The following is a 13,702-nucleotide window of genomic DNA, read 5'->3' as shown; positions in this document are numbered from 1 at the left end:
CCCCTCCTGTCAGGGATTGCAGAGCCAGAAGGTCCCCCCTGAGCCTCCTTTTCTCCAGGCTGAGCCCCCCCCAGCTCCCTCAGCCCCTCCTGCTGCTCCAGCCCCTTCCCAGCTCCGTTCCCTTCCCTGCACACGCTCCAGCCCCTCCGTGTCCTCCCTGAGTTGAGGGGTCCAGAGCTGGACACAGCAGTTGAGGTGAGAACCACGACCTGGAAACCTCACTCTGGATGGGTGTGACACCATGATTTAGCGTTTCCTGGGATCTCCCCTTTGGAGCCAGATGTGGTCGGGAGGAGTGAAGGAAGCAAAGCCCAACCTGGTCTTTGTGCTTTACATCAAACACGTGTCAGAACTTGCTGCCTTCCTGAGAAATGAGCAGCAAATGGTTCCTGAGGGAAAACCCTTCCATAGGGTCAGCATTAAGACCTGGCTGGGGCGTTTGGAAAAGTGAGGAGGTGCAGGGTAGAGGTGCATTCCTTTAAACCAGCAGTGATATATGTAGGTGGTTATTCCAAGGGGAAATGGGAATTATAAAAGTCTCAAACAGATCTTTTAATTCCAAGTCTTTCATTAAGAGCGTGAAAAATCTCTTCCACACCTGCAGAAATCACAAAACCTGCAGCTTTGCAAACCCTGTTAAATCCTTCAGACTGTTCAAAGGGTTTCCTAATGTTATGCTGAAAGTAGAGTTTATTTCAAAGCAAAATAGTGGAGGAGAATTTGGGCCTCAATTGTAGAGAGCTGTGCTTGGCTCAAGTAGTGTCAGATCCCAAATAAACTTATTATTAAAATATCTATATTATTAAATAATAATTTTATTATTAAACACTAAATTTGCATGAAAATAGTTTCATATATTTGATGTGGAACAGCTGAGGCCTCATTTTTTAATATTTAAGAAGTAACAGATTCAGACCCATGAGTGATTATGTATATGGAGAAACCTGAGGCCAGGGAGCATTCCCAGGTGAGATTTGGGGGTCAATGTCCTCTTTTTGCCAGTGTTTGAAATCACAGAATTTGTGGCGTTGAAAGGGACCCACAAGGATCATCGAGTCCAACTGGCTGTTGAGGGTGCAGTTCTTACAGGAAGATTGCTCTGGGCACCTTCTGGGTTTCTTTGGAAGTTCAGCGTCTGTAGATCAAGTCAGACCCACCAATATTAAACCTCTCAGAGCCACAAAATAGCCTGAGCTGGAAGGGACCCACAAGAACCATCAAGTCCAACTCCTGGCCCACCAGACACCCCCACAATCCCACCATGTCCCTGAGAGCGTTGTCCAGGCATTCCTTGAGCTCTGGCAGGCTTGGAGCCGTGACCAGAGTCTGTCCCGTCGTCTGACTGTGTTTTCCTCGTGTCCTTGCAGGTCTCCGTGGAGCAACAAGTACGACCCTCCCCTGGAGGATGGTGCCATGCCATCGGCTCGCCTGCGCAAGCTGGAGGTGGAAGCCAACAATGCCTTTGACCAGTACAGAGACTTGTACGTCACTTCTGCCCTCCAGAGCCCTCTCTCTCTTTGTTTCCCTCAGCAGACACGGTCTGACATGTGGTCCCTACCCCAGGGCGTAGAAGGAGGGGAGGCAGTGCAGATCTGCTGATTTAATGACCCCAAACATGATCAGATCTGTCGACTGATGCTAAAGGCAGATGCTGAGGTGCTTCCTTGCCTCCTCCCCTCTCTGACAAACTGATGGTGTCTTTGTCCTGGAGTGACCTGTGTTTTCTTTGGTTTTTAAGTTCAGTCTTGAACCATCTGTATTTTCCATTCCCTCAAGGCTGTATTCTCAAAAAATCCATATTTTCAGCAGCAACTCTCATATCTTCCAGTGAAATAAACACTGAAATGCAGCAGTTGGACAGGGATTAATGTACTTCTGCTGCAGGATGCTTGGTCTAGGCCCTGTCTTGTTAAAGAGGTGTAAGGAAAGGAATTAATAGAGCATGTGTAAGATAAATATAGATTAGGCAGTGGCTTTTTCAAAGCAGCAATAGGAAACTGTCTGGGGACTTCTCAGGTGAGCAGTTTTTCTAAAAGTTGGGATTGTGCTGGTCTTGCACTGCAGTCTTGAGATGGTCTTGAGATGTGATCAGGTTTAGCTGTTGTGTTTGTAGACTGTGGTCTTTTAAGCAATGCTGAGATGGACATAGCAGTGCTAAATCTAAACAGCAAGGGAGTGTTGAAAAGTGAAATGAACTAGTAAGTTTATCCAGTACTGAGATACTTTCCTACTGGAGATGTCTAACAGCCATGAACAAGGTGAACAACCTTCACTGCTGCTTCATGTTGCCCGAAACTGGAGATAAAACACACCCTTAGATGTTGTTCATCATGTTATTGTGCTGACAAAAGCACATTTAAAGGAACTTTTCTTGCTAGATTTTGTGGCCTGTTGTAAGTGTAACCTGTCCAAACGTGTAACTGTCGCACTTGTGTTAAAGGTGTCAAATTTTTACTTCTTTCCATGCATTATTTTCATAGCCCTTCAACTTCTCCTGTAAGTAAGAGTTGTTATTGGTGTCTGAACTGACTGGAAGAAAGGAATTATGCCTATTCAGCCAAGCCAAGTTTGCAGTTATTCCCCAGATGCCGAACAGACCAGGACCAATAAGCTTTTTAATACCCTAAGGTGAAAATAAAGTGGTATGTGGAACCAGGGTTATCTGTTTAAATCCCTCTCTGCTCAGATGACTGTGAAATCATGTCTGGATACAATAACTTCTTTAAACAGCTTTAATTTGCTGGAAGGAAAGCTGGGGGTAGGTTACTTTGAGTGGGGGAATCTGCTGAGCCCTGCTCAGCTTGGGGTACAGCAGTAATCTTAATATATTGTGTGGGGGGAAAAAAGGTGAGATTTTGTACCAAATTTCATCTTTCAGTTTGTCAGTGCAACTTTCATAGGCAGGACATGGGAGGGGTCTGGGAAGGATTCATTTGGTGTCAGCAGCCAGGAAGGACAGAGGCAACACCAGACAAAATGAGCACACCTGTCAGCACAGAACATTTTGATGCCACTTATGATCTCAAAAATGGGTGAGAAAAAGGGGACAAGGGTGACTTATGTTTTGCAGAGCACTGTAAAAATTGTAGCATTTGTGGAAAGGATTTGCTAAGTTGAGGAAACTTAACCTTAGTGTCTGGAGGTTAAGTGATGATTTGTACTTTACCTTCCACAGAGATGTGGAGAGAAACAGGCTTTTGTTCTTGCAGTTGGGTTCTGCAGGTCCCTTAATAACACAATTGGATTTTTGTGTTTTGACAGCAGAAGCTTAATTTTTACTTGGAGATCAGAAGGGGGGAAGTTCAGAAGGGGTAACAAATGCCAGCTTCTCTCGGTGCTGCTCTTGCCAACGCATCAGGTTGGGAATGACTGCAGCAATTCCTCACACAGCAGCTGCTGGAGCCACATGGGAGTCTGGAGTGTGGGGAGGGTTGTAGTGAGAACAAGATGGCAGGGGCAGTGATGTCATTCTCATAGTCTGGAAACTAATCCTGGGAAGGCACTGCAAAGCCATGAGTGGATTTGAGCCAAGTGATGGTGATTAAAGGTGTCGCTGTCCTGCTGGTCTGGCAGCTTGTGGTGCTGGGAAGGGAGGGCACAAAGCATCAGCTCCATGACAGATTCCAGAGCCAGTGACAACAGAGCTTTTCCAGCACTGAGAAACACTTCAGGCTCATTGGAAAGTGGTGTTGTGTTAATCAAAGAACTAAGTAGTCTGCTGGCAGCCCGTGGGGCTGTATCTTCTTTGGAAATCCTGGTAGATGGAAGAATCCTGGAAGAATCCTAGGTTTCTTCCAGGTTTACCTTCCAGGAACACGGTGATCATACTGTAGGCAGGATGGAGAAAACCCAAATATTGAGTTGACCTGCAGAGACTGGGTGTTTCTGTTCACTCTGATGGGGTTGTCTGTCCAAACAGACCATGGGTGCCACCAAGGTAATTGATATTCCACATTACAAACTCTTTCTTAAAAAATATGAGTTTTAAGTGCAGTGGCTGCAGATTAAGAGGATGAACATTATGCTGAGGGAGAAGCCTCCAATGTGACACATCAGCTCCTCACCAGCAGTCCCTTAAGAGACTGTTCTGGCCCTCTGTGGGGCAGAGAATGTTTCTGAGCTACCCCTCTAAGCACAGTTGTATTTTATGGGAGAGGGGTAACAGTGAATACAAAAACAGTCACAGCATTCAGAGAGGCCTCACTGTGTCCTCGTGTCCCAGGCTGTTAAGCCTTTTTATTCCTGTAGTGAAAGTTTCTGCTTGGTTTTTCAAAGCAGGTGGTGGCTTTGTGTCGCACTTTGCTGAGCTGTTCCCCCTCGTCCTGTCACTCCAGGCCCCTGTAAAAGTCTGTCTCCATCTTTCTTGTAGCTCCTTCAGGTACTACAATTAGGTCACCCCAAAGCTTCTCCAGGCTGAACACCCCCATTTCTCTCAGCCTTTCCTCCCAGCAGAGGTGCCCTCAGAGGATGCTCTGCATGGGCCTCGCTTCACTCATCAGCTTTAAAATACATCTTATACTGGTCATTCCAGCAGGGAATGGAATAGGAAGACGTTGCCTTTCTATGGATAAATAAGTTCTTCTGAGAATATCTGCTCTTCCCACTCTGCTCTCTACATGTGGTCCAAACCTCCTCTGGATTATCTCCCATTTTAAGCGCAGAAAAACACAGATAAACATAGAAGAGTGCTGATATCTCCCAGAATTCATCTTGGGCCTCTCCCAGCACTTCAGATCACTTGAGTTTTCCCTTGAGTCAGTCCCATTTGGCCCCCTCAGCATTCCTTTTAGATTTCTGCTTTAATCAGGTGTGGACAGTCCCCACTGCTCAGCGAGTCAGGACATTGTATTTGCCATTTCCCAAGCAGCTGGCACCTGCTGCCATGGGTATTTTGAGGGAAACAGCCTGTTATGGACTTGCTAACTATTTGTGTGAAACTCTCCATTTGGATTTGCTTGCTGGGGACCCTAAAATTGAGTGTTGTCCCCAAGAGCTTAGTGGCCTGAGTGACTGTAGTGCGAAAACAAGTTTGAAGAAGTCTTGTAATATTGCATGGAATTCTTTAAAATCGTGAAAACTTGAGAGGAATAATTTTGCTGAACCTTCAGTGGATCTTAACCAGTGCTGAGCTGTTCTTAAGTGTCTGTTTTAATGCACACTATCTTTTAGTAACTCTGGAGTTTCCCACCTTTTCTTCCTGGAGTCACATCCACGTCTCTTTGGGTTAAAGAGGGATTATCCCAAGTTTTATTTCCCTCTCTGTTCTCTGTGTTAAACAACAAGCATATTTCTGGGTTACCTGTTTTACCAAAATCCATGTCACTTTCCCAAAAAGCAGCTGCTCCATTTGGATCTCCTGCTGCCAGGTTGAACTCAGACACTGCCTGCCACTAATGCCCTGGTATGTTTTTGTTCAGTAGGTTATTATTCCCAGATGGAAGTCTAATATCTTACACCACTCAGTTAGAGCCTTGCCTTTCCACTTCCAATATTGTGAACATAATTTCTTCCAACACATGGTTGTAATTTATTGCCCTTTTCTTGACGTGTGTGCGCTTGATTGAAATCAAAGCGTAATGAGGACCAGGGCATCTGGTTAAATCTCTTCTATTTTAGATTCTGCCTTCCCTTGCTTTGGGTTGCAGATAATCAGGGCTTTAATTAAGTAATCTAATGGCTCTTTGTTGTCTGGAAGAAATAATTTCTGTAGTGATTAAATAGACCTCCCTGGGGAAGGATGCTGCTGATCTGTCTACAAACAGGATGAGTTTTGGCAACTTCGGACTGGTTTAGTGAGCTGACATGTATTTAGAAAGCTATTCCTCCTTTTTTTTCCATGGCTTAAATGGGATTTATTGGTGCATTTGATTTTTAACAACTATAAAAAAAAGATAAAACACTCATTCTAATCGTTCTGCTCCTGAAAATGTTTGTATTCATTAAGTTTTGAGTTCCCTCAATAGAGTGAGCTATGAAACCTTTTGAACTTCTGCTTCTGTCCATGTTTTGATGTTGATCCATTTTCAGTTTGTTGTATTAGAGCTCTGGACTAGGAATTTGGTAGGAGTGAAAGGAGGTCTGGGAGAGGATTGACCTCTAAAGTGTTTTTGTTGTGTGTAATCCTTTTATTATTGAATTTTGATTGAAATTTGGGCCAGAACAGTTAATCACTCTGATTTTGGATGGTGCACCACTGCCAGCCAAGCATCTGCACTGGTCTTTGCAGAGTGAGTAGAAACTAAACTGAGCACCCATCACCATCCTCTGTTCAGCTGGAAGAGGGAAAGGCTGCAGGAACTCCCTGTCTGGTGCCTCAGGAGTATGTGGATCACAAGGCTTTTTGCTGAAGAGCTTGTTTAGTTACTGCCAGGAAGTCCCAGTGACAGATGAGTTGCCCTTTCATTTTTAGAGTGCTCAGGGCTGACTTTTATTTTTTATTATTGTGTTTAATCTCATGGCACAGCCTTGCTTTGCTGAGCTTCAGGGATGTGTCATTTTGACTCTGACTCGCTGCCACTGGACCCTGTGCCACCATCTATAGCAAGTATGTTCAGATGCCCTGTAAACTGCTGGATGGCTTTCCCTTTTTAGCTGTTCTTACCTTTTTTCTTACTTTTTTTTTTTGGATTGTGTGCTTGAACCACCTCTGACACTTGCCTTTATCCACTTGTCCTAATTTCCATAAAAGATGGAAATCTCAATTAGTGATGGCCTTGGACTTTACCTGTTTCAGAGTGCTGTTCCAGTGTCATCTATTTTCTCTTTCCCTGCTTTTGTACATCCCTTTTCCTGGTCTCACAGGCCATGAGATCCTCTGAGTGGAGTTCATGGCAATTCAGGAAATACTCTGCCCTTCTCACAAGGGTCGTAGCAATTGCTGTATTTATCTGTTTGATCAGGTTTGATTTTTTTCTTTGTGTGGAACAGCACTGATGCCACAAAATACAGCAGAACACCAGGTGTAAGAGGTGTGGGTTTGGTTTCAGCAGAGCCTGCACTGGCACAGGTTGCCCAGAGAAGGTGTGGCGGCCCCGTCCCTGGAAGTGGATGGGGCTTGGAGCTCCCCAGGTGCTTAGGCAGTTGGGAGCTCTTTATATAAGCCTTGTGCCTGTGTTTAGATGGAAACCAAACCTAGTTTGCCTAAACTAGAAGCCCTTGGAAAGCTTTGAAGTGCCTTTATTGCCATTAACTCCCTGTTCCTCATTACTGGGCCAGCCCTTTGTGCCGCTTTCTCCTGGCCGTGGGAGTTCCTGGGGCTTTCACAGCGAGGGCCCTGCAGATTGACTCCAGATGCATTTGTTGTGCATCCCAGCACTAAGGAAACCTGCCTTTCCATCCCCCTGCTGGCTGGGGCTTTGCACAATAGGGTGTGACATCAGGATTATGTCATCTGGGAGATTCTTGCCTCCGGGTCAGGCTGATAAGGACAAGATGAAGTCTCCTCAAACAGATCTAAACCAACAAGACCTTCACTGCTTTCATGTCTGTGTACTTCTAAAATTACAGCCAGGATGTTTTCCCAAGGAAATTATTTAGATGTAGGAGTAAACAGACCAGTGTTGGGATCCCCTCCTCAACACCCATGGGCAGCTCAGCACTCAAACCAGAATTAACAGTGAAGTTGATGTATATTACATAGATTAGAGCAAAGTTAAAAAGAGGAAAACATTAAGTGTACTGTCATGCTGGAAAAGTGAATTAGTTGCTTTTCATCTGATTTTTTCCTTTGGGTGCTTCACTTTGGAGCAGCTCTGTACACACTGCATTCTTATCTTCTGAATCCGAGGTACTGGGTGGAGGAGGAGTTTGTCCCTTGGGTTCCCACGGTTCTCTGTGATTACATAAAATCTGAACACTGGAGAGGGAAAGCTTGGATTAGGAGGTCAGCACTGATAATGCAGCACTATCCTCAGATACCACTCTCTGAAGGATCTAAATCCTTAGTAAGAAATTACTTACTTCAAAAATGAGGCTAAACTTTAGAATGTCAGTTTATTGTGGTCTGGAATTTTTGAACTGGTTGTCTCTAGTAACGCATTGTACTGTATGTACAGGAATTCACCTTGTGCTCTCACAAATATGTGGCGTTTTAATGATGAAAATTGAAGTCAGAGTAACTTGAATAACAACCTTGTTTTGGCATATCAGATGGGAGCCTGTTAGAAGAAATGATGGCATGTGAAATCTGCAGCCTGCACAGACTTTACCAAACTTAAACCTGGACCTAGAAGATTCTGGCTGTCTTCTCCCCTCCTATCCATGCTTGAATTGCAGCTGGCAGAGTCTGGAATGTGGCAGACTGTGGGTGGGTGAAGCTCTGGGCTGTCTGTGCTGGCCCAAGGATGGGCAGAGGGAAGGATTTGGAAGCAGTTTGGAGCTTCATAGTGGTTAATGAACCAGTTACTTCTTTGGACATGTTACAGAGTGATCCGCTGTCTCTCCTGTTAGGTGGCTAGTGGAGCTCTTTCCAGGTCCTTACTTTCCATCTGCCGAGAGCAACTGGATGGGAAGGAAAATGTGAGCAGTACCTGGTTTTCATTAAATAATAAAAGGTGCTAGAAAGCACAAAATGGGAGGTTCTGGGAGATTTTTGGCCTTCAGGATCCCATTGTTTCGATACTGTTTTCCTTCCTTGCAAAGTTCCTGCACTTCACAGTTCTCTGCACAGTTTGAGTCATCCCACCGTGGGCCAGATGTTGCTTTTAAGTACAACTGGCATTGAAGTTACACATACCTAACTGGATTGGTATGTTTGCTCTGGGGATTTTTGCACCTGTGTATGCTGGAAAGAATTCCTGTAAAATACCTGTGCAGAGCCCCCAAGCAAAATTTGGGCTGTGTTCAGCAAGTGGGGTGCAAAACCCCTGGTCTGTGTACACAGACATTTCACCTTTTGTGCTTTAAGTCTGGGGGTGTTACCCAGTTGTGCTCCTGGGACCAGAGGAGGAGGAGAGAGGAATTGTAAATCATCTGCACTCACAGCAGTGGGAGAAGTGTTACATCCTGGTTTGTTCCTAGAACCAACCTTTTATTAAAGAACAGGCTGGTGAAAAGGCTCCTTGAGGGCTGGAGGGGGGGTACAGGCAACAAAGTTATTTAGGGACAACTCTTGATGTCCTGAAGAATTTGTTTCCCTCTCACCTGAGGCATGAGGTGCAGGGAATTTGTTGAACAGTTCATGCTTTGGGTTTGGTGGAAGGTGGGTTGCTGAAATTTGCCACTTGCTTTGTATTTCTGTTGTGATTCCTGTGCTGGTTTAGAATGACAGGGGTGCAGATACAGGGGAAGGACTCTGTGAGAGTTGTGCCAAGTCACTTGCCATTCCAATCCTGTTTTCCATAATAGTTGGAATGTTTGCTGCCTCACCTCATGGTTTAGGGAATGTTTTGGGTTGCTGTTAGACACCAGCTCCTCATGAATATGACTTCAGTTATTGTTGCTCCTGTAAAAAAAAAAAGTGTAGCTGAATGCTCAGTATTTTCCTTTGGGGTAGAATTTTTAAATGCTGGTTTTCTTGGAAGTCTGTTGATCTGAATAGCTGGAGACATTTCCCTTTCTATGCTTCTAGCTGGAAGAAATAACTATGTGACCTTTAGGGACTAAAGAAAATATATTTTACTGCTTTGAACAAGGCAGTTTGAAAGCCTGTGGAACCCTCTGGAAGGTTTGCTGTGCCAGGCTGAGGTTCCAGGTGTTGGTTCTTTGGCACCAGGGCTTTGTGAGAGCCAGAAGCCACAGACTTTTTGTCTCTGGCTCTCAGCTACTTACTGGAAAATGCACAAATGTTTTTCTAGATGAGTGATTTGGTTCTGAAGTGTAACTGGAAGTCAGAGCTTGGTTTTATTGCTGGGTGGTGGAAACTCATTTTCTCCGTCCAGGGTCCAGGATCCGTTTGCGAGGACTGGGAGGAGCAGAGTGGGATCAGCAAAGTCACGGGGCTTTTCCTGATCAGTCCCTCAGCAGTAAAACAAAGTGATTAATCTGTCCTCCTTTCTTGAGGTCTGTGCTGGAGGCTGGGGGATTTCCTCCCCTATCACTTCCCAGTTGAAGTGACAGCTTTGTTCTGGCCACAGCCTCTATTTCATGGATAAAACTTGGGTTCCTCAGACAAGTTTCCATCCTGTCTCTCCACCCACTTCAACTTCAAACACTTCATAAAGCTTTGGATCACTCTTAGCTTAAAGATTTTCTTTTATTCTTGCGTTTGTTAAGTAGGTCAGTCTTGAGTGTGACATTTTTTGTATAAACCAGCTTTTTCCAGGAGTTCTGTGGTTGATGAGTAACGGGTATAAAACTCCAGTGTTTGATCATGACATTAAAACTGTAATTGATTGTGAGAGACCGGCTGTTCTGAATTCTGCAGAGATTGAATGGTTATGTGGGGCCTTACACCTTTTGGTCACCTTCCTGGGCAACCTCATAGAAAGGTATTTTCCAGAGATGGAAGAGCACTGGCTGCCCTTGGAGAGGACAGGGAGGCCATTTGGTCTAGATGATCTTTTAAGGTCCTTCCAACCCAACCCAACTGCAGTATAATTTATCAGTGTTTTGGTTGTTAATTAAGGGATATGACAGCCACAAAACAGTGTTTTTCATTGTTTTATAACAAACTTCTATCTGTAGGTAAACCCATATTGAACCTGATTGAAATATCCTGGATTGATTGGTGTTCTTGGGCAGAAGGGAGCAATTGCTTTGCCTTGAATTGCTGTCCTTTGAGAGTGGTTTATCCCTTGGGGATGTTTCTGAGGTACCTCTATGTGAATTCCTGCTACTTCAGGCCTCTTGTACGTCCCCAAAGCATCTGCTGATTCCTTGGATGCTTTGGGAGGGGCTGGTTGTAGTGAGGTGGGAGGTCAGGCTCTGCTCCCAGCTAACAAGGGACAGGTTGGGAGGAAATGGCCTCAAGTTGTGCCAGGGGAGGTTTAGATTGGATATTAGGAAAAAAGATTTCATGGAAGGGGTTGTAAAGCATTGGAGTGGAGTGGGCTGCCCAGGGAAGTGCCTGGAAGTGTTCAAAAAACGTGGATGTGGCACTGGGGGACAAGGGTTAGTGGTAAACGTTGTGGGGTGGGGCTGGGTTGATGGTTGGACTTTTGATGATCTTAAAGGTCTTTTCCAACCTTAACAATTCTGTTGTTCAGGCTTCCCAAAAAGACAGGTTGCCTTTCCCAGCTGCTTTTGTGCAGTGGGATAATGCTCCATGAGCAGGGACATCCAGAACAGGCCATCAAGGAAAGAGATGTTCGGTCCAGGACCTTTGTAGTGCTTTCCAGGTGTTTTGCTAGAACTCCTGCATGTGACTTTGGGCCTGTGCTCTTCTTTGCCCATCTACTTCTTTACAGATAGGTCCCAGTTTATGCCTTCCTTTTCCAAGCTGGCACCTCTCCTGCTTGGATAAACGCTGCATATGAGTCCGTGGTAAAGGGGTTTCTTGGAGTTAGTCCAGCCTTCCTGCAGCAAATCCAAGTTCATGAATGTGGATTTCAATTCCTCCCAATCTGCCTGTCATCTTGTTTTCTGTTATGGAACAGCCGAGTAACCTGTGGCACCTCTTTGGTTTTTTTTTTAAGAAAACAGATTTCAGGGAATGTCTCTCCAGTCATGACTGTCCTGGGTTTAGAAGTCCCACTTTAGTGCTGTGTGAGGAAAGGTGAAATCTGATGTAGTGATCAAGGATATTTATTTTCTCGCTATGAGGGAGGAGTGAATTTTGGGAGTGGTTCCGTAGTGCTGAAGCCCAGAGGAGGCTTTGGATAATGTAAATCCCAGCATGCCTCGGATCCATATGGGTTCAATCACTGGCATTGTTGTTCCAGTCTCCAGATACTGGATCTGGCTATGGCAAAGCAGCTTTATTGAAATAGCATGTTGGTATTTAAAACAATATTAATACTATATTTGATTCATTAAATATACAAAGGCGAGTTCAAGCATTTCCATGTGTGAGCTGTTAGTTCTGGCGGGAGGTTCCTCACATGGTTTTATGTGGTTTCAGACAACATTTTAGCACATTCTTAAAATACCCACAAAAGCCTTTATGTAAAATCTCATAAAGGTGAACCACATAAAAATGATTTTTTCCCTGTTTCATGTCATTAGGATCAAAGTACAGTAGGTAAGAATAAATTTCCCAAAACCTTGTTTTGGTCTCTCTCTTAATTAACGTTTCATGCTCATAGGAAGGTCGTAAAGTGGGCAATGGGGGAACTGTCTGTGCACACTGTAATGTTCTAAGGGGTGCCAGTTCATTCTGAGTGAATTCATTTTATATATGAAAAAGAATATATATATATATATTTTCAAGCAACCTTGGTCTGAAAATGGACAGTAACTGCTGCTCTTTGGCCTTTGGTTCCTGCTGCCAAAGGAAGGGTCACTGAGACTGGAACTGAACTTTGCTGCAAGGCTGGAATTCCCATTAACTGCATTAACCAAAATCCACTTGTGATTCCCCAGGGGATATAAAAAGGGTGGTGTGAAGTTGCCTTTGGAAGTCTGGCTTTGGCATGGCTGTGGAGCAAAGGGCTTTCCTTTCCCACTGGTGTGTTATCAGTGGCTTGACAAATGTCACAGGGTGGTGAATGCATGTTGGTCACTGAAGTGCCCAGCAGAGTCACCCATTAAAAATAAAATGCTATGGTGAGTTGATGTGAAGTTCCTGAGGTCAACATTGGTTTTGGTATAAACTTGGATGCCTGGAATTAAAGGGAATTGAGCCGCGTTGGTGACTCTGCCTTCTTGAAACAACATAGTGGAGTGGTCTGAGTGCAGAGAATGAGCCTAAAGTTACCTGTGTTATTTGCATTTACTTCCCAATATCTTTTCTCCTGACTTGTGGGAAGGATGGATTAGTGTCCTTGAATCCACAGTACTTCAAAGTAATATGAAAAGTCCAAAACGCACAGTAAATTGAATTTTAAATGTCATTCACAAGTGGTAGGCTCATATTTGGAAAGGAAGGGAGCAGGTGGGAAGATTGATTCACTGAGGTTTTCGTGTTGGCCATGAAGGATCCTTTCCTTTCTTGCAGAAGGAGAGGAGCGTGGTCGCTTGCAGGGCAGTGTGACAATCAGAGGCAGGAGCACAGACCAGTTTAATGTGCCTGCCTCTCTCAGCTGCTGGGAACTGTCAACCCTGGCAGCTCCTCATGCTTTTGGATGCTGAGCTTTTGCTCTCCTCCAGACAATGAAAAAGTCTGACTACCCAAATTGTGTCATTGGTGATCAGCAGAATCTCCTCCTTTCACATGGTCACTCTGGGAGTTCATCCCTGATCCCAGAGTTGTGGAGCACAGAAGAGAATTCCCTTTTCCTTGATCCTCCTTAGGACTGGTTGGTAACTTGAGAATGGAAACACTAAGATGCTATGGGTTACAATTCCAGTTTTCTAGAAGCCAGAATTGCTCCTTTTGCATCTTTCTTCCAACAGTGTTGGGTTGACTACCATTGTTTTTAGGTGCATTTTCCCCCTGGCACAGGAGGAGCCCAGCACGGGTGTCATCCAGAGGGAGTGGGGCTCGGCAGGTGGCATTGCTCTGTTAGTTTTCTGGGTGTACTTTTAGTCCCAGAAACCTGAAATATAGATATTCTGGTTTATTGTATCCTGTAGGTAAAGCTGGAATAATAAAACCTCAACACATCCCTTCATTTCTGAGATCCTTGGTTTCAGTTCAGCTCGCTTTGCAGTCAGTCAGTAAATC

At 44.7% G+C, this 13,702-nt stretch overlaps 1 protein-coding gene across 2 annotated transcripts in view; it reads left to right on the top strand.

Moving 5' to 3' along the window:
- The window catches only part of CAPZB (capping actin protein of muscle Z-line subunit beta), a 58,183-nt gene that overhangs the window by 30,538 nt on the left and 13,943 nt on the right, over window positions 1-13,702 (top strand). For both annotated transcript variants that reach the window (XM_027901893.1, XM_027901892.1), the window contains exon 4: window positions 1,368-1,481. In XM_027901893.1, the coding sequence (XP_027757694.1) occupies window positions 1,368-1,481 (114 nt within the window). The remainder of the gene's footprint in view (window positions 1-1,367; window positions 1,482-13,702) is intronic.

This window comes from Empidonax traillii, unplaced genomic scaffold, assembly GCF_003031625.1.
Source record: "Empidonax traillii isolate 1590-97213 ecotype Southwest subspecies unplaced genomic scaffold, ASM303162v1 scaffold819:size405531, whole genome shotgun sequence".
NCBI lineage: Eukaryota > Metazoa > Chordata > Aves > Passeriformes > Tyrannidae > Empidonax > Empidonax traillii.
Note: the sequence above shows the minus strand (reverse complement) of the source record. Positions and strands in the feature narration are given on the sequence as shown.